The 25,397-nt window shown below is 37.1% G+C and overlaps 7 protein-coding genes across 9 annotated transcripts; 3 read left to right on the top strand and 4 right to left on the bottom strand.

The window, feature by feature from the left end:
* Nucleotides 1-10: 10 nt before the first annotated feature.
* On the bottom strand, nt 11-3,435 carry LOC17876984 (subtilisin-like protease SBT4.4). 3 transcript variants are annotated; one of them, XM_006279416.2, is made up of 10 exons: nt 3,236-3,435; nt 3,015-3,109; nt 2,818-2,909; nt 2,346-2,598; nt 1,742-2,243; nt 1,552-1,649; nt 1,235-1,450; nt 1,035-1,146; nt 756-969; nt 11-663 (listed from the first exon to the last, which is right to left on the bottom strand). In XM_006279416.2, exons 1-10 carry the CDS (start codon nt 3,398-3,400, stop codon nt 119-121), a joined length of 2,292 nt encoding a protein of 763 aa, XP_006279478.2. In that variant the 5' UTR covers nt 3,401-3,435; the 3' UTR covers nt 11-118. The 3 variants fall into 3 exon arrangements, with proteins under 3 accessions (XP_006279478.2, XP_023640170.1, XP_023640173.1); XM_023784402.1 differs by lacking the exons at nt 2,818-2,909; nt 3,015-3,109; nt 3,236-3,435 and having other exon boundaries at nt 2,322-2,373; XM_023784405.1 differs by lacking the exons at nt 1,235-1,450; nt 1,552-1,649; nt 1,742-2,243; ... (2 more) ...; nt 3,015-3,109; nt 3,236-3,435 and having other exon boundaries at nt 756-830; nt 1,035-1,095.
* Nucleotides 3,436-4,329: 894 nt separating this feature from the next.
* Nucleotides 4,330-7,498, bottom strand: LOC17876014 (subtilisin-like protease SBT4.13). Its single transcript, XM_006280007.2, has 10 exons — nt 7,403-7,498; nt 7,196-7,290; nt 7,010-7,101; nt 6,669-6,921; nt 6,101-6,587; nt 5,919-6,016; nt 5,614-5,829; nt 5,424-5,535; nt 5,133-5,340; nt 4,330-5,043 (listed from the first exon to the last, which is right to left on the bottom strand). The coding sequence occupies exons 1-10, from the start codon at nt 7,496-7,498 to the stop codon at nt 4,493-4,495; spliced, it is 2,208 nt and encodes a 735-aa protein (XP_006280069.1). The 3' UTR covers nt 4,330-4,492.
* Nucleotides 7,499-9,295: 1,797 nt separating this feature from the next.
* LOC17877201 (subtilisin-like protease SBT4.11) lies at nt 9,296-12,534 on the bottom strand. Its single transcript, XM_023786223.1, has 10 exons — nt 12,433-12,534; nt 12,221-12,315; nt 12,051-12,142; nt 11,724-11,976; nt 11,076-11,559; nt 10,894-10,991; nt 10,584-10,793; nt 10,377-10,488; nt 10,079-10,283; nt 9,296-9,967 (listed from the first exon to the last, which is right to left on the bottom strand). The coding sequence occupies exons 1-10, from the start codon at nt 12,532-12,534 to the stop codon at nt 9,402-9,404; spliced, it is 2,217 nt and encodes a 738-aa protein (XP_023641991.1). The 3' UTR covers nt 9,296-9,401.
* Nucleotides 12,535-13,217: 683 nt separating this feature from the next.
* Nucleotides 13,218-14,767, bottom strand: LOC17875228 (elongin-C). Its single transcript, XM_023785371.1, has 3 exons — nt 14,596-14,767; nt 14,048-14,153; nt 13,218-13,591 (listed from the first exon to the last, which is right to left on the bottom strand). The coding sequence occupies exons 1-3, from the start codon at nt 14,699-14,701 to the stop codon at nt 13,513-13,515; spliced, it is 291 nt and encodes a 96-aa protein (XP_023641139.1). The 5' UTR covers nt 14,702-14,767; the 3' UTR covers nt 13,218-13,512.
* A 1,068-nt stretch (nt 14,768-15,835) lies between these two features.
* Nucleotides 15,836-17,890, top strand: LOC17875714 (ras-related protein RABA2d). Its single transcript, XM_006281018.2, has 3 exons — nt 15,836-16,009; nt 16,119-16,306; nt 17,192-17,890. Exons 2-3 carry the CDS (start codon nt 16,142-16,144, stop codon nt 17,678-17,680), a joined length of 654 nt encoding a protein of 217 aa, XP_006281080.1. The 5' UTR covers nt 15,836-16,009; nt 16,119-16,141; the 3' UTR covers nt 17,681-17,890.
* Nucleotides 17,891-19,160: 1,270 nt separating this feature from the next.
* LOC17877117 (serine/threonine-protein phosphatase PP1 isozyme 2) lies at nt 19,161-21,543 on the top strand. Its single transcript, XM_006280776.2, has 4 exons — nt 19,161-19,583; nt 20,157-20,716; nt 20,800-20,982; nt 21,266-21,543. The coding sequence occupies exons 1-3, from the start codon at nt 19,379-19,381 to the stop codon at nt 20,971-20,973; spliced, it is 939 nt and encodes a 312-aa protein (XP_006280838.1). The 5' UTR covers nt 19,161-19,378; the 3' UTR covers nt 20,974-20,982; nt 21,266-21,543.
* Nucleotides 21,544-22,979: 1,436 nt separating this feature from the next.
* Nucleotides 22,980-24,926, top strand: LOC17877228 (DNA-directed RNA polymerase II subunit 7). The gene is made up of 6 exons (XM_006281134.2): nt 22,980-23,168; nt 23,839-24,004; nt 24,082-24,132; nt 24,233-24,298; nt 24,390-24,458; nt 24,599-24,926. The coding sequence occupies exons 1-6, from the start codon at nt 23,053-23,055 to the stop codon at nt 24,659-24,661; spliced, it is 531 nt and encodes a 176-aa protein (XP_006281196.1). The 5' UTR covers nt 22,980-23,052; the 3' UTR covers nt 24,662-24,926.
* Nucleotides 24,927-25,397: the final 471 nt, after the last annotated feature.

Here is a 25,397-nt window from a genome sequence, read left to right as displayed (position 1 = left end):
TCTTGTCTCCATGTTTATTAGACCTTGGACTTGTATTTTACACTTAATATACTAGTAATATAACACAGGCAAATATCAGTTAAGATATACGATGACAACTAATTAAATCTGGCCTCATTTAGCTCATAGCATAAACAACTATGGGGCTTCTTACATGATGAGTACCATCAAACCAAATTATATTTGCAGACACAGGTTGTTTTGTTCCGATACTATCGCCTGAAACAGTCACCATGAAAGACTGCTTCTCACTTATCGACTTCATAGACAAAACACGCGGCAAAACTTTGATGCGGAGTTTTGAACCAGGACTTGTGACTACCTCTGCTTTGTATGTAGAGTTTTGCTTACCAACATTAGTGACAGTTCTATGGAAGGTTAAGTTGAACGGATGTGTTCCGGATACTTTAGCTGACATTGTAGGGTAGTTGAGGTTTCTTTGTAATGTCTTGGAACGTTCTTTCGTGCAAGTGATGTTATCTCCAGAGATGATTCTTAAGTGCTCACTCGTGTAGTTTAAACCGCAGAGAAAAGCAATGTGGTCTGCTTTGGTCAATTCATAGACGAGTCCAGGATGAATAGCAGCTAGTGGGTTCACATGGCCAGATCCATAAGCGAATTCAGTTGATACAAATCCAGGACCAGACGCATTCATCAGCCAAGCTGCAAAATTTTTGGAGATCATCTAAGGGTATCTTGCATGACAAGTAAGTTTGTTAATCTTGGTAGATGTTTCAATCTTAAGATTTTGTTACCTGTTGTCATGATGGCAGATTGGATCATGGAAGGAGACCATTCAGGATGAAACGTCTTGACGTAGGCAGCCACGCCTGCAACGTGTGGACAAGCCATTGAAGTTCCAGACATAACAGAGAATCTTACATGTCTAGTGTCAAACTCGCTTTCAGTTGGTGAACTGTCAGGTGAATAAGCAGCAAGTATCTCCACTCCTGGTGCGGTTATATCCGGCTGCATTTTCATTCCAGTATTACCAAAGAGAGTAATAAAGAGTACTAATATAGTAATATCACTACCTTCAGAATATCTGAAACGATGGTACTTGGACCACGAGAAGAGAAAGAAACAACGAGAGGAGCGGTTTGATTAGAGATTTCTTCACTTTTAAGAATAGTCGCTTTTGGACCTCTGCATACACACACGACAACCAATAAAGATGAAGAGGAATTTGAAGTATGCAGCATATAACACATACATATACAGAGAAAATCAATACTTTGTGGAATTCATGTAAGAGATGAGAGATTTGTAGTCATCACTGGATAAAAATGAGACCGGGAAAGAACGAACATAGGCGCGGTCTGGTTCAGGATTCTTTACAATCGATCCAACAGCTCCCAGTTTTTGAGCTTCTATTGGACCTTTAGTAGAATCACACAGCACAATCTTCCCTTTCACGCGTTTTCCATCTAGACACTTTGGCTCACATAACCTGCAAAGAAATAAAAATATAATCTCACATCACAAAAATCATAATGTAAAATAGTTTTCCCAAAAAAAAAAAAAAAAAAAAATTCTTGGAAAGGAAGTCACCTAGCCTTATCTAGGCTACATTTACTCAAAGCAGCAGATTTTCCGTAAACCAGAGGATACTTGGTTCCATTCAGATCATATGTATTCACTGATCTCCCCTGTTTCATAAAAATAAGAAGAGCCAAACAAATTAAAAAGACAAAAGATCCTATGATATTGTAGTGATTAAGAATGATTCTTGATAACGCACGACAAGTATCTTGCCGTCTCCAAGAAGAACTTTAGTCATAAAAGCACGGTTAGTTATGCTAGCCGCAACGCTAAACACCCACGGTGCAGTGCTCGTGACCGTGCTGATCTTCGGACCGTCGTTACCCGCTGCGTTCACAGTGAGAATTCCTTTAGCCATAGCGTGAAAACCCCCGATGGCAATGGGATCTTCCTCGAACGGTGGAATATTATCAAGCACGATGGAGATGGTTATAACATCCACACCGTCAGCGATTGCGTCGTCAAACGCAGACATTATTGCTTCTCCGCTGCATCCTTCATTATTGCAAACTTTGTAAACGGCGATTCGAGCGGCTGGAACGCCACCTCTAGCGGTTCCGTTTCCAAGTCCGTAGAAGCTTGTGTCTGCGACAGCGTTTCCTGCAGCCGTTGACGCCGTGTGTGTGCCGTGTCCAGTGTAGTCTCTCGCTGATTGATTTGCTTTAGACTCGGACATGTAGTCTCTTGCCCCAATGATCTTGCTGCAAGAACAGAGAAATTGCGGTTACACATGATCAGAAGTTGCAAATAAGTTGTTCCACGAAATTTTCAACTCCCACGTTAGGGCTAATGCGTGTGTTTACTTGTTGCAAGTGAAGTTTTTGCCGCCAGCACAAGTCCCATTCCATTTCTTGGGAGGAGGACCAAAGCCTTGGTCGGAAAAGCTGTCGGATTCGGGATAGACTCCAGTGTCGATGACTCCGATAATGGTATCGCGCTCATTGCTACGGTTTCGCTTGGTCTTGCTGCCTTCTTTGAGACCTATGAAGTTCCAAGACGACGTTGTTTGTAGTTTCAGTTTTCTGCTTGGGAACACCGACACAACTCTCTCCATTCCTAAGAATAAACATCAGTTTCACAATTAAAACATGGAAAATATACAAAAGAATTTTTTTGCAAGAATAAAAAAAACAAAAACATGAATGTTCCACTGAAAAAAAATGGAAAATTTACAATAAAAAAAAAAAAGTTAAAATTTTCCTCTATCAAACGTTGCTGTGTTTTTTTTTTATAGATTATTAATCATCTAGAAAAGTCAATATAGATGAAACTCACGGGCTAATATATTTCGTTCGGATTCAGTGAATCGTGTAGCGAACCCATTGAAACTTCTCTTGTAGCTTCTCACCAAGCGATTCTCGATGGAACTGGAATATATAATCAAATATCATAAGGGATTTATCTACATCCACATTACCAAATTTCAAATTGCTATCTCTCTATATAGTACGGGAAAAATAAAGTAATAAGACCTCTCTTGGGTGACTTCTTGAAGAATACTCATGTGGTCGGACATTGGTTGGTAATCATCTCGAGATGGAAGCGCTCCCAAGTATACGATATATACCTTTATGGATTATTTTCATGTACGATTGAATCATTGAACATAGTATATGACTCTTAAAGACGATCATGAATTCATGATAATAGATTCTAATGATTATTTCGATAAAGAATTTAATCATAATAATACCTGTTGATCTTCTTGATCATCCTTGTCCGCCGCGACTGAACTCAGAAACAAGACGACGACGAGACTTGAGAAGAGGCAGAACAATGTTGTGCCTTTCATCATTTCGGCTAGACTAAAATTAAAAGTCACTAATATTCTTTTCCTGCATAAGGATTTGCGGGACATGAATTATATTTTTATGAGATTTGGCTGAGATTTAATTTAATCAATTAATCTCTTATGATTTTGTAATATAGTAAAATCTAGTATTTATATTACTATATCTCAAAATAAAATCCATTGTATTAATTTGATTATACCAATTGTGGAAGCACATTATTAATAACTTTTATTTCTATAATTGTTTAACTATTATGATGTATATGAGCCAATAGCCATCATACTTTATCTATGACAAAAACACATGTTTTATTCTTTATCTCTACATCATACTTTAGTCTTTGTTTCACACCACTTACTTCACATCAATTGCTTCATACCACTTATTTCACATCACATTATTTGTTTCGCACCATTTATTCCACATCAATTATTTACTTCATTTCATTTCATGCTTTAGTCAGAGATTGCTACCTCAACAAAGTAAGAAACCAAAATTTTGGAAGAAAAAAAAAAACAATGGTGCTTCTCATGTTATGAACTGAAGTGCCCTGATCAAGTGATCAGTATGCACCATCAGTATAAACAGCAATGGGGCTTCTCGATCACATTATGTATCCCATCAGACCAGATAAGATTTGCAGATGAAGGCAGTTTTGGAAATCTATCACTGTCTCTGCTTGTGACAATCAATGTGAAAGTCTTCTTCTCGCTCACCGTCTTAAAATACAGAATAGTAGGCATGACCTTGATGCTGAGCTTTGATCCATGATTTAAGACCACCTTTGATTTGTATGTTGAGTTGAGAGTTCCAACATTTGTGACAGTTCAGACTCCTCATTTTTGATCTCTAATTTATAATGGAGGAAATCCCCTAATTTTTCAGATTCCTCATTTTTAATCACTTTTCATATTTGAATTCGTCTGTGACTTTCTTTTGACCAACGAAAAGAAAGAATAATTTGATTAAACAAAAAGATAAAAAAAACACAGCATTTAGATTAGATTATCCAACACGTACGCATATCCGAAGATAGCAACACATACATATAGGAAGCCGAGACATAATAGATAAATTAGAAAAGGTAAAACATAGAATGAAGAAACATTACAGCAATAAAGATTTATTTATTATGGTGGTGATTTGAAGATGGCTCCTCAGAACTCCTCATTAATGTAAATGACGATGGGACTTCTCACGTTATGGATACCGTCAGACCATATTAGATTTGCAGACGAAGGAACTTCAGTGTCGACATCGTTGCCTGTAACAGAGACCGTAAAAGATTGCTTCTCATTCACTGTCTTAAAAGACAGAACACTAGGCGTGACCTTGACGTTGAGTTCAGATCCGTGACCCGCTACAACCTTTGATGTGTAGGTAGAATTTGGTGTGCCGACGTTAGTCAAAGTTCTGTTGAAAGTAACAGTGAATTTGCTATTAGATCCCGACAACTTGGCTGACATTGAAGGATAGTTGAGGTTTCTTGGTAAGATTTTTTTTTCTTCTGAGCAAGTGACGGTTTCACCGGAGATGACTTTCAGGACACTCGAAGTGTAGTTCATGCCACAGAGAAAGGCTATGTGGTCTGATTTGTCCAATTCGTAGACGAGTCCAGGATTTACAGCAGCTATCGGGTCGACATGTCCAGATCCATAAGCAAACTCTGTCGATGCGATTCCAGTGCCAGTAGCATTTACCGGCCAAGCTGCAAAGATTAGTTAAAAGACAACAAAAAAAACAGGGTCAACAAAATGTTACAAGAAAGTATAATTTGGATGTACAATTTTCTCTTACCAGTTGTCATGATGGCGGATTGAATCATGGAAGGAGTCCACTTAGGGTTGAGCGTCTTTACATACGCAGCCACTCCTGCAACGTGCGGACAAGACATTGAAGTTCCAGAGAGAACAGAGTACTTGACATGTCTGGTGTCATTTTCAGACGGTTGAGCATCAGGTGAATATGCAGCGAGGATCTCCACTCCCGGTGCTGTTATATCCGGCTGCAAGTCATTCACAATTGTCTCTCAGACCAGAGAAACAAACGGAACCGATCGAGAAAGTAAATGGTTTGCATATATTTTACCTTGAGAATATCAACAGCGATAGTGTTGGGACCGCGAGAAGAGAAGGAAGCAATAACAGGAGATGTCCGATTGAAGATGGCTTCAGTTTTTAGAACAGTTGCTTCTGGAGAACTGAGAAAACAAACACATAAATTTCAGTATAAGATGGAGAAGATGTATATATAAAGCATAGAGAATATGATTGTTTACCCTGTAGACTCAAGGTAAGTGAGGAGAGACTCAAAATCGTCTGTTAGTAAACCAGAGGCAGGCAAAGGGTGAATGAAGGCGACGTCTGGTTTAGGGGTTTTAAAAATGATTCCTGTAGCTCCAACTGATTCAGCTATCTTCAAACCACTTGGACCACCACACACTAATATCTTCCCATTCACACGGCTTTTGTTTAGACACTCTGGCGAACAAAGCCTTAAAAACGAATTGAGCTCATCACATTAGAAATTTAATTTGAAAAAAAAAAACTCAATTAAGATTCTGTTTCGTAGGGAGGAAGTTACCCTGCGTCTGCTGCCTTGCAAGAAGAGGAAGCTGCAGATTTTCCGTAGACTAGAGGGTATTTCTTTCCTTTCATATCGAAGGCATTCACTGACTTTCCCTATTACGGAAATATAACAGAGGAATCACTAAAGAGACAAAAATTACTATGATCATAACAATGAGAGTGTTACTTGATACTTACGACAAGTGTCTTGCCGTTTCCGAGAACCACTTTGGTGACGAACCCACGGTTCGTGGTACTGGCAGCAACGGTTAAGATCCACGGGGCTACTGCCGACACTGAGGTCGGATCTGGACCGCTGTTACCCCCAGAATTCACAGTGAGAATCCCTTTGGCCATAGCGTGGAAAGCCCCGATCGCAATCGGGTCACGTTGGAACATGTGCGCCGCTTCATCCCCCATAGAGATGGTGATTAGGTCTACACCGTCAGCAATCGCGTCATCAAACGCAGACAATATAGCTTCCGAGTTACACCCTGTGGCGGTGCAGACTTTGTAAGCGGCAACTCTAGAGGCTGGAACGCCACCTCTTACGGTTCCGTTGCCGATTCCAAAGAAGCTTGAGTCCACAACTGCGTTTCCAGCGGCCGTAGATGCGGTGTGTGTACCATGCCCTTCCGTGTCCCTAGTCCCTTCGTCTGTGTAGTCTCTTGCCCCAATCAACTTGCTGTTTGAGTAATATATTAACAGATCAATAACATTTAACTTACACTTTTCCAAACTTATGTTATTTAAAGAGAGTAATTACTTGTTGCATGTGAAGTTTTGGCCACCGGAACAAACACCTTTCCATTTCTTAGGAGGAGGACCAAAGCCTTCATCGGAAAAGCTCAGAGATTCAGGCGTAATCCCACTGTCGATGACTCCGATAACGGTATCACTTTCCACGGTAGGATTCCTCTTTGTCTTCTTTCCTTCCTTTAACCCCATGAAGTCCCAAGATGTCGACGTTTGGAGTTGTAACTTCCTGTTTGGGAATACAGACACGACTCCCTCCATTTCTAAGAACAACATAAACGGGTTTAATTGTTTAATACCTTAAGAATCATTTCCACATAAGTTTGTCTCGGTCTAACTAAGAACACTCACCGGCTACACGCTCCCGTTCTGACTCAGTGAGCCTGGCCGCGAAACCGTTGAAGCTCCTCTTGTAACTTCTTACCAAACGACCTTCGATCGAACTAGACATATAAATATATATCACTTATTAAAGTCTCCGTGATAATATTTATACTTACTTAGCCATAATTAGAGAATGGCTTAATTAAAGCACACCTTTCTCCGGTGACCTCTTGAAGAATACTCATGTGATCGGACGTTCGTTTGTAATCCGCTCGAGACGAAAGTGAGCCCATGTAGACAATATACACCTTCATGGATCACATATCAACATTTGTAACGGATGGCCATATATATGGAGAAGCAAGAGATCATCATAGTAAATTGATAATGCTTGTTATGAATCATCGAGGATAATAATACCTGCTTATCTTCTTCATCTTTGACTGCTGAGACTGAAGTCAAGAACATGACAAGGAGACATGAGAGAAGGCAAGCTGAAGCTGCTAGTTTCGCCATTGTTTTTGATAAAATGATTAAAATTGTTAGTATAATATGATGAACATGGTAAGATCTCTAATATATATAGGAGAAACTCATACATGCACCGTGTCAAATTATAAGAAACTAATCCATGTCCTCTGATTTTTTCTTTAATTTATATAAATAAATTTTCATAAATAAGATCAAAACATTTATCACATTTTAATGTTATCTGTATAAATTAAATGGTAACAGTGTTTAAAAATTTAAAGATCATATCTATATAGGGATTTATATAGTCACATCTAAAATAACTCATATAGTAAAGAAAATAAAGTCTGAGATTAATCTCTCTTTAGTTTTCGAGTTTCTTAGTTATATAAAAAAAAATAGAGAAAATTTAAAAATATTAAAATACTTTTTTCTGTATCGTTCTTTTAACTAGCTGCGACGTGGTACAACTATAGTAGACGTTAATTTATCAAGGCAGTTTAATTAGCTGATATGGTGAATGGACGTTACATATTACAGTAGTACTTTCAATGTACTTAGCCTTTTTTAAGAACTAACGATTGCTATTACTAGGTATATCCAGTTAGTATTTACTTCTTTTCTTAAAGATCATAACAGTAGATTACTAGTAGATGTATAAGATATATCAATCGTCTGTGATTGTTATTTAATTTGTTATTCAAAATATTATACATTTATTAGTGTTCAAATTGCTACTAATGTATAAAAATAAAAATATTAATTTAACATATACAGTATATTGAGATATACACACATATATTGTGTAAAAACTAATATTAAGAATTTCGGAGTATTGAAATATATCGCAAGTGCATTTATGTCCACTAAAATAAAGTAAATTATTAAAATCAAAACCTAGAAAAACTATTAAAATGGTACAAATTATATATATCACCATATTTCGCAAAGTTACATTGGAGATTTTTGTGCAAACTAGAAAATTATGTCATCTGATTATTGGAAGCATGGTTTTAAATTAAAAGAACATATATATATGTTCAAGATTCTCAGTAGCAAAGAAGAAAAGTGAAATTCGTTAATAGTTTGGGTAATTTTCGTTTTTTCAAGAACTAATGAACCATGTGATATGTGTAAGCATGGTTAGGCAGAAGAGTTACCCAAAAAATTCTTTACCCTTGACATGTTCTAAAAATGCTCATCTCCTATCAATAAACTTTCCAAACAGCACCATATGTTAAGCATTTTGATTGTTTGTGAGTTCTGGTGTAAGTTCGTTCAGTCAACTAATTAAAGACAAGAAACTTCTCAAATTCGAATTAGCGAAGATCATTTAAAATTAACAAAAGACTTCTATCACATGTATGCATAATCATTCTTTAAGATTATATATAGATATATTTACGCACATATATGTAATGTGTATGTATGTGTTTATATAAAAATTATTTAAGTTTGTAAAATTATCAATAGTTGACTAAATTTTTTTGTTTTTCTTGTCGAGAAGAGTTGACGAAACTGTAACAGTTAAAGTTTCCCTCTCCATAATATGCTTTTTGAGTTCATGACATGTGTTATGTTCTGAAGACCCTTCCAGTCCAAAGAAAGAGTCTTGCTGAGAAAGTAACGGTAGTTTTCTAACTTTTCGGGAGTTAATAACTGTTTTCTCCACCAAACTTTTTTAAGAAGTCGTCCAATCCTTTCTAAAATTTGACTAGGTGTACTGATACATATCAGTCTAATGTACGTCATAAAGGCTACAAGACAGTTTTGGTGGCTGTATGGGATACAAATTCCTAAGCTCTTGTAATTTGTAGGATTATTGAAAAAGAATCTGGTCCATAGGAAACTCAAAAGTTGAATTATTTTGATGGACGTCCCAAGACATCAACACAAATTAATAACATAACCAAAAAGCTAGAATGACTAAAACAACAATAACAATGTTTTATGATGACGATGGTGGTAATGATGGGAAGTCGCCTGTATAAATAACAATGGGGCTTCTCACATTGTGTGTCCCATCAGACCAAATTAGACTTGCAGAGGAAGGCAGTTCTGAGTTGAGCTCGCTGCCTGAAACGATCACCGTGAAGGACTGCTTCTCGTTCAGCGACTTCATTGATAGAACACTAGGTGAGACCTTGACGTTGAGCTTTAATCCGTGATTCAAGACAACTTTTGATCTGTATGTAGAGTTTGGGTTACCAACGTTGGTGACTGTTCTTTTGAACATGACAGTGAAGGTGCTATTAGATCCCAGTTTAGCCGACATTGAAGGATAGTTGAGGTTTCTTTGTAAGGCTTTTTCAGTGCAAGTGACGGTTTCACCAGTGATGAGTTTCAGGGTAGTCTCATTGTAGTTCAGGCCGCAGAGGAACGCAATGTAGTCTGCTTTGGTTAAATCATAGACAAGTCCTGGATTAGTAGCAGCTATCGGGTCTACATGACCAGCTCCATAAGCAAACTCAGTGGACGCATAGCCACCAGTTTCAGAAGCATTCATCGGCCAAGCTGCGAGATTGATTAAGAAACCAAAACAGAACAGAGCATGAACAAAAGTTGATCGGTTTCTTGTGGGACAAGAAAGTCTGTTTTATTACTTGAGATGTAACTTTTCTTTACCTGTTGTCATAATAGCAGATTTAATCATGGAAGGGGACCATTTAGGATGAAACGTCTTGATGTAGGCTGCTACGCCTGCAGCGTGAGGACAAGACATTGAAGTTCCGGATTCAACTGAGTATTTCACTTGAGTGGTATCATAAAACGGTGATGCCTTAAGTGAATTTGCAGCCAAAATTTCCAGTCCTGGTGCAGTTATATCCGGCTGCATTTTCATTCACCAATTTCTCAGATTGAGAAAAGAAGAAGAAGAGATTAATGTAAGCATAACCAATATCTACATATCATAATATTATACCTTGAGAATATCAGCAACGATGATGTTTGGACCGCGAGAAGAGAAGGAAAGAACTTTAGGAGCTTCCTTATGAAAGATTGCCTCACTTTTTAGAACAGCCGCATCTGGCAAACTAAAGAATCACGCCCAAGAAGAATGAGAACAAAGAGAAACATATACAGAAGAAATGAAAGTGATTGATTCAACAGAGAGAAGATGATTGTTTACTTTGAGGATTTGATGTAAGAGAGGAAATACTCAAAGTCATCTTTTTGTAAGCCAGATACAGGTAAACCGTGGATTTGTGCCCAGTCTGAATCATCTTCAAAAATGGATGCAACGGCTCCCATTCTATAGGCTACGTAGGGAAGAAATCTAGTGCACACCAAGATCTTTCCCTTCACCAGGGATGCATCAAGACAATCTGGCGTGCAGTCCCTGAAACAATTAGAAAGAAAAAATTATCACTACCACCAATCAGACCAGATATATAAAAGTATTTCTAGGTCACACATGCGTTTCTTGTGTAAAAAGTTACTCGGCGCATTTCGCTTGGGAGGCAGAGGAAGCAGCAGATTTTCCAAACACCAGAGGGAACTTCTTTCCTTTCAGATCAAAACCATTCACTGATTTTCCCTATCATGGAGAAAAAAAAAAACAGGAGTGTCAAATTGATATTATGATAACAGAGAATGAATGAGAGTGTTACTTGATACGTACGACAAGTGTCTTGCCGTCACCGAGAACCACTTTGCTCACAAACGCACGGTTTGTTGTGCTGGCTGCAACGGTTAACATCCAGGGTGCTAAGCTCGTGACTGAGGCTGTATTGGGACCAGTGTTACCAGCCGCGTTCACAGTAAGGATCCCTTTGGACATAGCGTGAAAAGCTCCAATTGCGATCGGGTCTCTCTCGAACGAGTACACATTAATATCACCTATAGATATGGTGATGATGTCAACACCATCGGCAATAGCATCATCGAACGCAGACAGTATTGCATCATCTCTACATTCTCCGGCGCAGACTCTGTAAGCGGCGATTCTAGAGGCTGGAACGGCACCTCTCACCGTTCCATTGCCGAGCCCAAAGAAGCTTTTATTCTCGACTGCGTTTCCAGCCGCAATAGACGCCGTGTGTGTACCGTGGCCGCTAGAGTCCCTAGCATCTCCGGGTGAGTAATGTCTTGCTCCAATCAGCTTGCTGTAAAAATGACTTAACATATCAATCTCTGCCCAAAAGAAATGTTATTTCCTGAAGTCAAAGCTTCTGAATCATATAGAGTCTCTTACTTGGACTAATTGGGGCTACTGTTATGATCAACAACATCCCACATGAAAATACAGATAAAAATTGCATTTACGTACTTATTGCAAGTGAAGTTCTTTCCGCCGGCACAAATGCCCTTCCATTTCTTAGGAGGAGGACCAAAGCCTTTGTCGGAAAAGCTTTCGGATTCCGGCCAGATTCCACCGTCCAAGACTCCGATAATAGTATCACTCTCCACAGATGGATTCCGCTTCGTCCCTTTTCCTTCCTTTAGTCCCACGTAGTCCCAAGACGCCGTCGTTTGGAGTTTTAATTTCTTGTTCGGAAAGACAGACACAACTCCCTCCATATCTAATCAATAGTTGGAAGAGTTCTTATTAGTCATTTCAAAATACGTACACGTAAAGGTGTCGAAGAACACTCACCGGCTACTCGTTGTCGTTCTGCCTCGGTGAGTCGGGCAGCAAACCCGTTAAAACTCCTCTTGTAACTTCTCACCAAACGACCTTCTATCGAACTAGGGTAATTGTATGTCATCGTTAGAATCCTCATAATTTAAAGTAATAATGATTATAATGAACTAATCAAACCACACCTCTCTCCTGCGACCTCTTGAAGAATATTCATGTGATGGGACACTGGTGTATAGTCTGCTCGAGAAGGGAGTGAACCCATGTAGACGATATACACCTTAATTTAATGACAATCATCACTTATATATCGACACAATCATAATGTATAAATGGATGAGCATATATAGCTGGGAAAAGAAAAGAGCTGTTGATCATCATTGATATAGTAATATACCTGTTTGTCTTGATGATCATGTGTGACTGCTGAGACTGAATTCAAGAACAACAAGACAAGGAGACATGAGAGGAGGCTTGAGAAAGCTCCTCGTTTTGCCATATATAGAATTGGTTAAAGTTGGTCTATAATTCCTACGAAGATTAAGATGAAAGGATATTTATAGGAGTATCAGTTTGTACTACTGGATAATTTACTTCCTCGATGTGGTAAGGCATCATCATACTTAAGGGCAACATTATTGGTGGGATCTTAGAGGCTAAGATCCCCCGGTTTTTACAAAGAAAAGATCTTATATAAGATCTTTCCTTTGCAAAAACCGAGGGATCTTAGCCTCTAAGATCCCATTGATAATGTTGGTCTAGTCTTTAACGATTGTAACATATTGCAAGTTCCAATAAAAGACCTCAGAGAAAAAAACAAACCGAGAAAACCCAAGGTGGGACTCAGAATTGATGTTTGTGGCTTGGGAAGGGACGTAAGGGTTGAAAGAGTGGTCCAATAGTTTGGAGCCAAAAAGTGTTTACAACTTTTGGAATAATTTGGAGGGTGAAGCAACAGCCTCGTCTCGGTTAATGTGACCAGACAATCTTGATTTTGGGAATGTGATATTTTGAATGAAAGTGATGCAAGATGTTCAGATTCTGGCAGTTACTGATGAAGCAGGCCTGCCCCAGTCCACAGAGCTTTGCACGAGATATTGTTGTAGGCAAGGGGAAAAGACATTTCCGACCCTCGTTTGCTTGAGGTAAGCAAGTACTCGAACAACGTTGTATTCTGTAATGTCGTTATACATCATCAAACCAATAATTATTAGGACAGAATGATTTGTTGCTTATTACAAAGCTAGTTAAGCTGTTTAAATATAAGTAACCTAGTAATGCCACAAGAACTTATGATGTTGCAGTTAAATCTAACAACTAGTAAAGAAGTACATGACATTCCCTCAGAGCTATTCAATAGTCCTTCATGAACCACTGAAACCCCACAAGCTGCTCCAAGGATTTAACATTCTTGTCCACACCTACAAGAAACTATACCAGTCGAACAAGATTCAACAGCGTTCACCCTTTTAGTTCTTCAAGTGTGAAGATAATTAGCAGCCATCATCAGCTCTAGAGTCAATTCAGGCTCAATGTGGAACTCTGTCTCTTTGCCTCTGTAAGAGATAGAACATTTGCATATCACTAGTTAGAGAATAGACAACTATGAAAAAGAGAGAGAGAAAATAAGGCCTAGAGAGAAAACGAGGGGTAGAGGAGCAGTGAAAGAGGAATCCGATTCTAGAAACAGAACACTTTCAAAAACATTGGTTCATAGAGATAAACTGATGTGACTGAAAGCAGGATGTTGAGCAATAATATAACTTTCAATCACAAGAGACTCCAAATGATTAAAAAACTTCCTGAGAAATGGATTCGATATGCTTTGGGGTAAAGAGTTTATAATGAAACTATTTCTGGAGGATGCATTCATTCTTTTACAAGTGATCCACTAAAGTAAGACTTTAATAACAACTTACTGCGATTAGATTCTGATAGTGTTAAAGAAAAGACTAACCGAGACTACAGTGCCATGATCTAGAGATAAACGTAGAGGAGGAGGAGAAAAGAACCTGGAGTATTGAAGAGACCAGTAGAAGTATTGGCAGATCTTCTCTAGAATTGGTGTGCTAATATCAGGGAATGTCACTACGCCATCTTTCGATTCCGAGAAACCACCTGCCACAACAGAAAAAACAACAACAACATAGTTTCTTCTTCAGATCTCCATAAGTTCTGCATCTACAACAGTGGACATACATGCATTCAATAATGAATGCTGAATAACACACATATGCAAAGAACATCTCTTTCCAATTTCCCTACACAACGGGACACTCAGAGTCTCTCAAGTAATGATTTTTCGGTGAAATTGAGAATGATCTAATGAATTTGGACTAACTTCCTCACTGAAACTGGGAGATTCAATTACGCAATTGAATTTGCGATACAAGCATAACCTCTGGCTAGTTTTCTATCAAATTGAGGTTTAATTCAAACCCAAATCAGATAGAATCAATCGAAATAAAGCGAGATCACAAGATCAGAATCGGGATTGAGAGCACCGAACCCTATAACCAAAGCGAAATCAGAGTAAGAAAAAAAGAGAGGAGAAAAGAACCTGGAGAAGTGAGCATGCTGCGGATAGTATGAGAAACCATAGCGGCTTCTCTGTCGATGACGAACTCGAAACCTTCCATGCTTATCAACTTCACCGTCTCTCTCATCGTCGTCGTCGTCGTCGTCGTCTCTTTTTTCTCCGCGACGGCTTTGGCTTTCCTCTGTTTCTTCTATTGCTACCTACTCAATCAATGTTAGTTGGTTAATCCCAAACATTATGGGCTCCATTTTAAATAAGCCCAATTATGAGTTACTTATGATGTACATAATCTTGTTATTGGCCCAGTTATGATGTACATAATTATGTTATTAGCCCATTAAAGGCACCCGATTCGGCCCTTTAAGCAACCCAAAAAGAAGGGAGCTACGTCTGAGTTAAACTTGGTGCAAAGTTATTACAATCTTTTTTTTTTTAACAAAATTATAGGGATGTTAAGCAAAAGTACTTCATCAGTTTCATAAATGTTGTCGTTTAAGACTATTTTTTTTTCTTATAACTGCAATGCATTTTTGTATCTATACTAACAAATGAAGGAAACATTGTAACATTTTATCAGAAACATAACCAGAAGCTTTAAAAGTTGGCAAAACGAAAGATATGGATTCACCTAGGAACCATACATAAATCTGTTTAACAAGCAAAACAAGAGAGGCTCAATTCCGATAAACTAGTGTATGGGGTTCGTAGACAAAAAAAAAAAAAAAAAACAAGCAAAACAAGAGATATGTATTTTATTTTTTATATTTTGTTAATCCCAATCAATCAATTAATAATAATAAGGTTCGACTCTAACCGAAACCATACTAAAAGTTGAAAATAAATAAATATACACCGCTAATCAATAAAGATGATGTTAGATTCGAATCTTTAGTTATCGAACGATCAATCAACAGACCATCACCAACACATAGACAGAAGGTAAAACTATAAATTATGATTTTTAAAAAGTCATTAATGACGTGGCACATATTAATTGGCTGATTGCATATGTAACAAAGAACTTAAATTATAAATTTCAAAAATACCCCTGAAACATCCTCTTACTTTTTGTCAGTCTGCCAAATGAATCATTTAAACTTCCACCTCAGCACCTTTTGTCATTTACTATTATACGACGACGTTTTTCCAACGCAGTTATACAAGTAATGTATTTTATACGGACCCTTTATACACACATACGTATATTTTCTCAAGTATAAAAAAATAGAAACATTTATAACACGAAACCCAAAACACAATTAAAAACCAGTTCCTCTGATTTTTCCTCAATTGGCTGAAACAAGTTTCGTAATCAAAGAGTGTTCCTTTTAAGAAAAGTTTCATCCTTTGTAACAGATCTGAACAAGGGTACATAGAAATTTTGATTTCACGATTCATCCGCCATTTTTTCTTGTCTGGGGAAAAATATACAAAGGTATGTTCTTTGTAGCTCGGGTTTAATTTCGTTGGATCTGTCTACTTTTGTGTGTTTATGAAGATCGCTTTTTATAAAATTTAATATCTGGGGATATTGGTGTTAATAGGGTGAGATCGAAGAGGTGAAAAAATGGCGCATAGGGTAGAACAGGACTATGATTATTTGTTCAAGATCGTGTTAATCGGTGATTCTGGTGTCGGGAAATCTAACATCTTGTCTAGATTCACAAGAAATGAGTTTTGCTTGGAATCTAAGTCCACCATTGGTGTTGAATTCGCCACCAGAACTCTTCAGGTCATTTCTAATTTCTACAACTGGTAGTATCAGTATCAGAGAATTTTAATTAAGTATCTTGTGTGCGTCTGTGATCCTTGCCATGTGTCCATTTCAAGCTCTTTTTTCGTTTTTCACGTGATCTCTATGTGGTTTTGATATGTTAGGATATGAGATTTGTACCTTTTGCTTTGCTATGATCTCATGATCATTAGGCTAATGGTAGTTCATTTGATGCAGTTGTGTTCTTATTTTTTTACTCTCTGTGCTTTATTTTTTGTTCTTTTAAAGTTGCATCCTTTACATATCCTTTTTGGTCAGTCTAAGGAACATGCTTATATTAGATAACCTATAATTGAAAAGATTCTGTGGTTTCTTAAGAAATTGAATAGTTTTCAAATTTCAACATTTGGAAACTGGAAATATTTGGTGCATTGTTCTCTCACCTTTATGAATTTGGTTTTATTATACTTTGTTTTCTAAGAGATTTTAATATCAAGAGAGAATCTTAGATGTGCTGGCCATGAGTCATGTGAAACTACTTTTGTATGGATGGTGGAGAAAGCCAAGAAACAAAAAGCTTCCCACAACTTGTCCCTAATAATGATTTTTTCTTATCATCAAAGTCAACTCTCCATCCCTCGAGAAGTCAACCCATGCACACATTAACAATTTAACATAATCAGCTGATGTATGATAAATGTTGATGGCTTAACTAATGGTTTTTTTGTGAATGCCTAGATCAGGTTCTCTACTTTTAGTTGTTGAAACATTTTTAACATTTTCATTCATGTATATCACACCTTGAAACAAGACTAAAAACTAACTCTGCAGCACGGAGATGCTATATGAGATCATACCAGTCATTGATTGTTGTTTTTTGGTGACTGTTTTATGGTTATACAGGTTGAAGGAAAGACTGTTAAGGCCCAGATCTGGGACACTGCAGGTCAAGAGCGGTACAGAGCCATCACAAGCGCTTACTACAGAGGCGCGGTTGGTGCACTTCTTGTCTACGACATCACCAAAAGACAGACTTTTGACAATGTCCTAAGGTGGCTACGCGAACTAAGAGACCATGCAGATTCCAACATTGTGATCATGATGGCTGGGAACAAAGCCGATCTAAACCATTTGAGATCAGTTGCTGAGGAAGATGGTCAGACTCTAGCTGAGACAGAAGGTCTCTCTTTCTTGGAGACATCTGCTCTTGAAGCCACCAATGTCGAGAAAGCGTTTCAAACCGTGTTAGCAGAGATTTATCACATCATCAGCAAAAAAGCTTTGGCTGCTCAAGAAGCAGCAGCTGCTAACTCTGCTATTCCGGGGCAAGGAACAACAATTAACGTTGATGACACATCCGGAGCTGCCAAAAGAGGTTGCTGCTCTACTTAATTGGAAGTTTAAACTTTCGTTTTCCCTTGATTTTCTTCTCTCTCTCTCTCTGTCCCTCTCTCTGTCTTTTTCACTTAAAGTTTTGGCTGATGAAATGTAACAACGGTGCAAGACCATGTAGAATATCATTTCTTCATTTACTCTTGTCTTACCATCTTCGATGGGTTTGTGTTCAATCAGAAAAGAAGAAGAAAAAGCTTGTTATTACTACTTCTCTTCTTTGTGTTTCTCTTCATGAATTGGTGGTGTGTTCCGATAGGTTACTTGTGCTTTACAGTTTCATTTCTCCCATCTCCTCCGGTTTAGGTTGCTGTGCATCTTGATAAACATATAAGTCACTGTTTAGTTAATAACAGACCACGTTTTCATAACTAACTTTTCCAATTATCAAAGTAGATTTAGATCATTGTTTAAACTTGTGATTAACTTAAAATGACTGGTCTTGAATCATACAAAGAAGCACGCATGGAGAGTAGTGGAGGATAAAGACATAAACCTCTAAGAAAACAAATACTGCATGAGAGAAACTGAGAACAACAACAAATAAGAGTAACAAAATTAATAATCCTAGTTAGAATCAAAGGGAAAACGACACTAGCTATTCAAACTAAAATGTACTTTGCCTATATATATAGTGATGATGATAACGAACTAACGAAAAACAAACATACGTCGTATTTAAAATAGTGACGACTATAGATATAACATTTTTACCCCAAACATTTTAGTTGGAGAGTAGTATAAAAGTTGCAACTATAACTCTTTTCTATATTTACCCAAAAACTATCTCGTGCTGGTTGGCGGTAAAGAGAAAAATGTTGGTCTAATTTTAGCTAAAACGTGTTTAGTTTAACTAACTTTTTTTTTTAAAAAAGTTTGTTTTCTAGGCATGCTGAAAGGATCATGAAAACAATGTCAAATTATTCGAGAAAGATTGTACACGATTTATTTTGTAGCTAGCTATTACAGTTGTAGTTTCTCTATTTCGAATCGGAACATACCACCACCAATTTAGAGTAAAACATATATCTAATTTATCTGAATAACATTAGATTTTAACACCGAAGGTTGGATGTAAATCCAAAACTTCAAATCACATAAAACTTTAGAAATTCATTGTCTACAGTATATTATAAAGAAAAAAATGAGGATGAATTGGCAAAGTAAATTTGGGCATAATGAATAACAATATGAAAAACATATATATTTATATATATTAAAATAAAAAAAATCAGTAAAATAATGACAAGTGATGTGCGATGAGTGGGGACAAGCAAATCCATCAGAAATGGAAGAACACGGAGACAGATGATTATACCATTATGCAAATAGTTGCATTACATTATTTTTGTTTTATTTTATTTTGACATTTTAAAAAAAATGAAAATTTGACAATATAATAACCAAAGGGAGGAAAATTAAAAAAACCCACTAACCTTCGATAAACTCACCCATCACAAAAATTCGTTGGAAATAAATTTTAAAAACAAAAAAAAACAAAAAAAAAAATATTTTGGGGAAAACAAAGGCGAAAACTTTTTTGGTCCAAAGATCGAGAGAGAAGGATTTTTTCTTTTTGAAATTTGTTTATAAGTTTTCCTCTTCCTGGGCGATCGATTCTTGTCTGAAAGATTGAAACTTTTGTTTTTTTGGGCAAGAGATTAAAAGAAATTAGATTTGGTTTGGATCGTTTGGTGAATGGCGCAACAAGGGCAGGGAAGCATGGACCCTGCCGTTCTCGACGATATCATTCGTCGTTTGTTGGATTACAGAAACCCTAAGCCTGGAACGAAGCAGGTTATGCTCAACGAGTCTGAGATCCGTCAGCTCTGCATCGTCTCTCGAGAGATTTTTCTTCAACAGCCTAACCTTCTTGAGCTCGAAGCTCCCATCAAGATCTGCGGTAAATGATTTCTCTTTTCTCCTTTTTAAAATTTTTGGGTTGTTTCCCTTTTTGGGATCTGAGTTCTTTGTGATTTGTCTTTTAGCTCTGTTTCGCGTTTTTTTCTTTCCCTTAGATCAGCTTTCAAACAAAAAGATTTGAGTAGGTTTGAATTGGTTTTAGGCAGTCATGTGTTTTGGTCAAGTTGTGTGGATTTGTGGAAATAGCTGAGAGATAGAGATGTTTTAATCTATCATCTGATTGCAGCAGCTGATCTCAAAATCAAAAGAGACAAGTCAAAGGACACATAAAGATCATTGGATTGCTCTAAATTTTGGGTGAGACCTCGTGGAAAGGTTTACAACGTTTTCTCGTTGAAGCTCAATAAATGATGGGTTTTGTATTACAAGAATTAGCTGAAAAATTATCGTAGCGCTTGGTGTATGTAGCTTAGGATGGCTTTCTTTTTTGTTTAGGATGAAACTCTTTTTTTAGAAGGTTTAGAAAATTATCTGTTTTTTGGGTGTATTCTTTCTATGTTGATTTTGTCTCTCAAATTAACATGGATTTGTAATGTTTTTGTTTGGTGTTCAGGTGATATTCATGGACAGTATTCAGATCTGTTGAGGCTGTTTGAGTATGGAGGCTTCCCACCAACAGCTAACTATTTATTCTTAGGAGATTACGTGGACCGCGGGAAGCAGAGTTTGGAGACTATTTGTCTTCTGCTTGCCTACAAAATCAAATACCCTGAGAACTTTTTCCTTCTACGAGGAAACCACGAATGTGCTTCCATTAACAGGATCTATGGATTCTATGATGAATGTAAACGTCGATTCAGCGTGAGACTCTGGAAAGTATTTACAGATTCTTTCAACTGTCTCCCCGTGGCTGCAGTTATAGACGATAAGATATTATGTATGCACGGTGGGCTTTCTCCCGATTTGACCAATGTGGAACAGATTAAGAATATAAAGCGACCAACCGATGTTCCAGACTCTGGTTTGCTCTGTGATCTGCTTTGGTCTGATCCAAGCAAAGATGTCAAAGGTTGGGGAATGAATGACCGTGGAGTCTCTTACACGTTTGGGCCTGACAAAGTTGCAGAATTTCTAATAAAGAATGATATGGATCTCATCTGTCGTGCCCATCAGGTTGGTCTACACAATATTCATGTTTCTCTTTGCTAACAAATGTTGCTGAATTTCTGATACAAATCTTTGATTTCCCCCCGCAGGTTGTAGAGGATGGATATGAGTTCTTTGCCGATAGACAGCTTGTTACTATATTTTCTGCTCCCAACTACTGTGGTGAATTTGACAATGCTGGTGCTATGATGAGTGTTGACGAAAGTTTAATGTGCTCCTTCCAAATCCTTAAGCCTGCGGATCGGAGGCCCCGGTTCTTATGAAGAAAAGAGGTAGTTCAAGTCCCATTTACTAACTTATGCTGAGTTGAGTGTTTCACTTCCTGATTCAGATTTTCGGATTGTAAAAATAGTTCATCAGATAACTGATGTGTTTCTTCTCATTATGATACTAGCTCCTCTTTTGCATACATAAATTGTATAAAATCTGACTGATGAAAACGGAAGTGTATTCGTTTTCTTTGCTTAAGTTTTGAACTTTGTGAATATGAGCTCAGAGCTTGGATCTCAGATTCAGTCACTTATAGATAAATCCTTTTAATTTTGCGTGTTGCAGTTAAAACCTCACCGGAAAGAAGAGGAAAAGGCGATATGAAAGCGGGAGAGACATTTGAAGCTCCCTGAGACTTTGTCCGGAGGCCTTGCAAAGGCAAAAAAACATAATTTACATGTTATATCATCTTATTTGAACTCATGCCATTTCTTTTTACAAAACACTTTATGTATCTTCTTCTTCTTCTATGACTCTATAGACAGTAAAAAAAAAAGTCTGCAAATTTTCATTCTTTTCAATAACCAATTTCCTCAGTGTATGTATGTACTATGTTCTGTATCCACACACCACTGGTAGACCTGGCCGTTCGAGTTCGGGTCAAATTACTGAAAGCCTTTTTTTAAGGTTTGGGACAAATCACTCAAAAGCCTCTTTAAAGAAAACAGATTCTGTAGAACTAAAAAGCGAATACAAAGTTTACTAAAAAAAGTCAAAAACCCTTGTTCCATATGAAACTGTCAAGCTCAGAAAGTGAATTGGATCCCAAAAAGCTTCTCTCTGTCACTTTACTTCATGGAATTGTGGTTATAGAACCAGCTGTGAGGTTTAATGCCATTTGGCAATTTCGCTACAAAGTATACGTAAGAGTCTCCAGTCTTCTATATATAACTTGTCGCTAATCACAATAACAACAACAAGAAAAAATGGAGTCTCTTGTAGTTACTTTAGCTCTGGCAGTCTTGTTAGTAACACAAGGAAGCATGGTCTCCTCTGCTTCTACAAATTGTTTTTCTCATTGGTTTCACTGGCCCTGGAAACATCTACCAAAAGCTCCACAGTATCCATCGCCGATCGAGACGTATCCTCCGCCGGGACAGTATCCACCGCCGATCGAGACGTACCCTCCACCGATGAAGACACATCCTCCACCGATGAAGAAATATCCTCCGCCAACGGTGAAGTACCCTTCGCCTCCGATCAAGACATATCCTCCTCCACCGTCACATTACCTAACACCTCCACCTTACGGAGAATCTCCTCCATAGTTTTAATTACGAATCAAACAAGAAAGTGTTCATATAAGTATCTGACTAGTTTTATTACCTCTTATGATGGCCATTAAATAAAGAGAATAAAGTGTTATGTTTTTTTTTTTCAATAATATGATTTCAACATCAAATCTCATAATTAGAGTTTTGAATATGTTAAGGAGATGAGTTGCAAGCTCAAAGTCTCAAACAACACAAAAATATTGAACTAAATGAATCAAAATATTGTTAAAGCAGTCATATACGCAAATATCTAAAGAAAACATGAATAAACTATTATGCAAGTTGAATCATCAAGTATTGTACGTTGTAATAGCTAATAACTTCGTTACTACAATTAAAACACATGTTAAACTAGCTAAGTTTCATCAATCTATATAAGGTTTTGTTAAACTGCTCACAACACTACAACATAAAAAAAAAAAATTATCGACTTATTACTAAAAATTTACTACGTAAGTTGGTAAAAGATTTTTAACAAAAAGAGTAAGTTGGTATAAGAAACAACTTGTAAATTTGGAAAAAGGAAAACAAACATTTAACAAGGAAAAGGGAAAACACCAATATTATAAAATTAAATAGAAAAAAACACAAGAAGAAAAAGGAAAATATTAGAAAACAATCTGGGCCGTTCAGTTTTAGAATCGGACGGTTAACAGAAAACCATCTCTGGGCAGCTTTTATATAACCACAGCGAGAGTTGTTTTGATTCTGGTCTAAGTCGAACTCAAACTAATTTTGCTCAGTAAGACAATAACAATAACAAGCCTCTCACAGAGAAAGAGAGAGAGATAGATCAAGATGTTCTTCCACATAGTATTGGAGAGGAACATGCAGTTGCATCCTCGATTCTTTGGTCGAAACCTTCGTGAAAACCTCGTTTCTAAGCTCATGAAAGATGTCGAAGGCACTTGCAGGTTTCCTTCTTAACCCTTCTTCCCAATTCCACTGCTCGTTTCAAATATCAACTCTTTGGGACGCTTTAATCGAAACCTTTTCCTCAATCCTCAATTCAAATTCGATTTTCATAGACACCTTCAGTAAAAATTGAATCTTTTTCGAAACCCTAAGCTCCGTTTTATTCAATTGGTTAGGTTTTTGGAGTTAATCGGCTGTTTCAGTTCTGTATACAGCGTTTATTGAATTCAATTCGATTAAAAATCCTTCTTTTAAGCTAAATTTGAGTCTTTGCCTGCTCATTGTATCTTATAAGAGATTGGTTTTGAAGCCTTTATCTTTCTTTGGATTAATGTATGAAGTTCATCTATCGCAGCTCACTTAGATGCCTGCTTGCAAATCACTCACTCATATCTAGTATCATTTTTTGTATTTGATTCTGAAGTCGATAACTTTGTTCTTTAGTATAAGTTTGGTTAAGTTTTGTTTTGTAACTGTATAGGAAAATGCTCATGAGGTTATGTAAGTGGATGATATTGATTGAATCTTTTGAGTAATCTCATTGTGCTTAATCTAATTTCTTGAGGCCTCTAGCCTTGCCATTGCTTTGGATTTAAGTTGTGCAACTCATATTTGCGGTGTCATATTGATGCTTACCACAGTTTTTCTTTCTGTGTTTGTGTTGGACAGTGGCCGTCATGGGTTTGTAGTGGCGATAACAGGAATAGAGAGCATAGGAAAGGGTTTGATCCGGGATGGGACTGGTTTCGTCACCTTTCCAGTTAAATACCAATGCGTTGTTTTCAGACCTTTCAAAGGCGAGATTTTGGAAGCTGTTGTCACTTTGGTCAATAAGGTAATCTATATAGTTTTGTACAGTCTAATGTGGCAAATCAATCTAGACCTTATGGATTTTTTGCTTCTCTATAACAGATGGGATTCTTCGCTGAAGCAGGCCCTGTTCAGATTTTTGTGTCTAAGCATGTAAGCTTATGACCTTACATCATGAATTTGATCTCGAGTTCATTTTTCGGTTCTAGGTGTTTTATACTTACTCTTCTTCTCCTCTTTTCAATCACCACAGTTGATTCCAGATGATATGGAGTTTCAGGCTGGAGACATGCCTAACTATACCACATCAGATGGATCAGTGTGTTTCTTTCCCTATCTCAAATTTCAAACAGTAATATTGGTATTTCATCAGTCTATAAGAAACTCAATCTTAACAATGCTTCTTGCAGGTTAAGATCCAGAAAGAATGTGAAGTGAGACTAAAGATTATTGGAACAAGAGTTGATGCCACTGAGATTGTATGCACCATCCCCAAAACTCTATTCACAATGCAACTTATAGTTAGATATCACGGCTTTTTGGCTATGACTGGCTTGAGCTGTTGTGTGATTTTGGCTTTAATCTTATCAATTTGCACATTTGTCTTTTTGTTTTGCAGTTTTGCGTGGGTACCATTAAAGACGATTTTTTGGGAGTCATAAACGATCCTGCAGCCGCATAGAAGTCTCGGGCCGATTTTCGATTTTGTTCTTCTTTCTTTACAGAGAAGCTGCTTTGTGATAAAATTGTAATATAGTCCCATAAAAGTTGAAGTTTTGGATCCTTTTAACCGGAAGCTTGTGGGATTTAACTTAATGCAAGTTTAGTGAACTTTGTAATCTGTTCAAAATTGTTGTCATGACGATTTAGATAAACAATATAGTACCGAGTTGTGAAAACAATACTACATATCTCAATGAAAATTGTATCTTTAATTTGATTTTAAATGAATTTTTCATTGATTTTGTTATAGCATTCCATTAGTGAAGGTAAATACTGAAACTGTTGTTTTGCAAGTATAGTACAGCCTTCAATTCAGACATGTAGATATTTTTGAATGTATTTCCTGTGATTTCCAGAAGGAATCTTGTATGAATTGGTAGTTTGGTACACTGTATATTTGATATATTTATGGAAAAACACATTCAAAAATCATAATTACATCTCCCATTCACCAACCATCCTAATTGGATTTGTTTTTTGGTCAAGCCTCTTACTAAGTAATATTGACCCAAACCAAAAATTAAGATTTTAGCCAAGTATACTGACTTAAGTTCATCGAAGTTCTCTCAATTTTTATGAAACATATGAACTTGAAAATGTATTTTAAAAATTTTACATATTTTTCATGACAATGATGACCTCCTATTATATAACACATTCGTCCTCTCAATCACACTCCCAAATTTCTCTCTCTC

The sequence above is a fragment of the Capsella rubella genome, unplaced genomic scaffold, assembly GCF_000375325.1.
Source record: "Capsella rubella cultivar Monte Gargano unplaced genomic scaffold, Caprub1_0 scaffold_8, whole genome shotgun sequence".
NCBI classification, from domain to species: Eukaryota; Viridiplantae; Streptophyta; class Magnoliopsida; order Brassicales; family Brassicaceae; genus Capsella; species Capsella rubella.
Note: the sequence above shows the minus strand (reverse complement) of the source record. Positions and strands in the feature narration are given on the sequence as shown.

Bases quoted from the DNA above. Each gene is read 5' to 3' on its own strand.
- LOC17876984 (XM_006279416.2), bottom strand. From the start codon at position 3,400: ATGTCCCGCAAATCCTTATGCAGGAAAAGAATATTAGTGACTTTTAAT. The intron at 1,147-1,234 runs GTATTGATTTTC...GTGTGTATGCAG, and splicing joins TCTTACATGAATTCCACAAA to AGGTCCAAAAGCGACTATTC. The intron at 664-755 runs GTAACAAAATCT...AAAATTTTGCAG, and splicing joins ATCTGCCATCATGACAACAG to CTTGGCTGATGAATGCGTCT.
- LOC17876014 (XM_006280007.2), bottom strand. From the start codon at position 7,498: ATGGCGAAACTAGCAGCTTCAGCTTGCCTTCTCTCATGTCTCCTTGTC. The intron at 6,017-6,100 runs GTAAGTATCAAG...TTTCCGTAATAG, and splicing joins GAAACGGCAAGACACTTGTC to GGAAAGTCAGTGAATGCCTT. The intron at 5,536-5,613 runs GTAAACAATCAT...TTGTTTTCTCAG, and splicing joins ACTTACCTTGAGTCTACAGG to TTCTCCAGAAGCAACTGTTC.
- LOC17877201 (XM_023786223.1), bottom strand. From the start codon at position 12,534: ATGGCAAAACGAGGAGCTTTCTCAAGCCTCCTCTCATGTCTCCTTGTC. The intron at 10,992-11,075 runs GTACGTATCAAG...TCTCCATGATAG, and splicing joins GTGACGGCAAGACACTTGTC to GGAAAATCAGTGAATGGTTT. The intron at 10,794-10,893 runs GTAACTTTTTAC...TAATTGTTTCAG, and splicing joins TCCCAAGCGAAATGCGCCGA to GGACTGCACGCCAGATTGTC.
- LOC17875228 (XM_023785371.1), bottom strand. From the start codon at position 14,701: ATGAGAGAGACGGTGAAGTTGATAAGCATGGAAGGTTTCGAGTTCGTC. The intron at 14,154-14,595 runs GTTCTTTTCTCC...CTGTTGTGGCAG, and splicing joins CAGCATGCTCACTTCTCCAG to GTGGTTTCTCGGAATCGAAA. The intron at 13,592-14,047 runs GTTCTTTTCTCC...TATCTCTTACAG, and splicing joins TGGTCTCTTCAATACTCCAG to AGGCAAAGAGACAGAGTTCC.
- LOC17875714 (XM_006281018.2), top strand. From the start codon at position 16,142: ATGGCGCATAGGGTAGAACAGGACTATGATTATTTGTTCAAGATCGTG. The intron at 16,307-17,191 runs GTCATTTCTAAT...ATGGTTATACAG, and splicing joins TCGCCACCAGAACTCTTCAG to GTTGAAGGAAAGACTGTTAA.
- LOC17877117 (XM_006280776.2), top strand. From the start codon at position 19,379: ATGGCGCAACAAGGGCAGGGAAGCATGGACCCTGCCGTTCTCGACGAT. The intron at 19,584-20,156 runs GTAAATGATTTC...TTTGGTGTTCAG, and splicing joins AGCTCCCATCAAGATCTGCG to GTGATATTCATGGACAGTAT. The intron at 20,717-20,799 runs GTTGGTCTACAC...TTCCCCCCGCAG, and splicing joins TCATCTGTCGTGCCCATCAG to GTTGTAGAGGATGGATATGA.
- LOC17877228 (XM_006281134.2), top strand. From the start codon at position 23,053: ATGTTCTTCCACATAGTATTGGAGAGGAACATGCAGTTGCATCCTCGA. The intron at 24,133-24,232 runs GTAAGCTTATGA...CAATCACCACAG, and splicing joins AGATTTTTGTGTCTAAGCAT to TTGATTCCAGATGATATGGA. The intron at 24,459-24,598 runs GTATGCACCATC...TTTGTTTTGCAG, and splicing joins GAGTTGATGCCACTGAGATT to TTTTGCGTGGGTACCATTAA.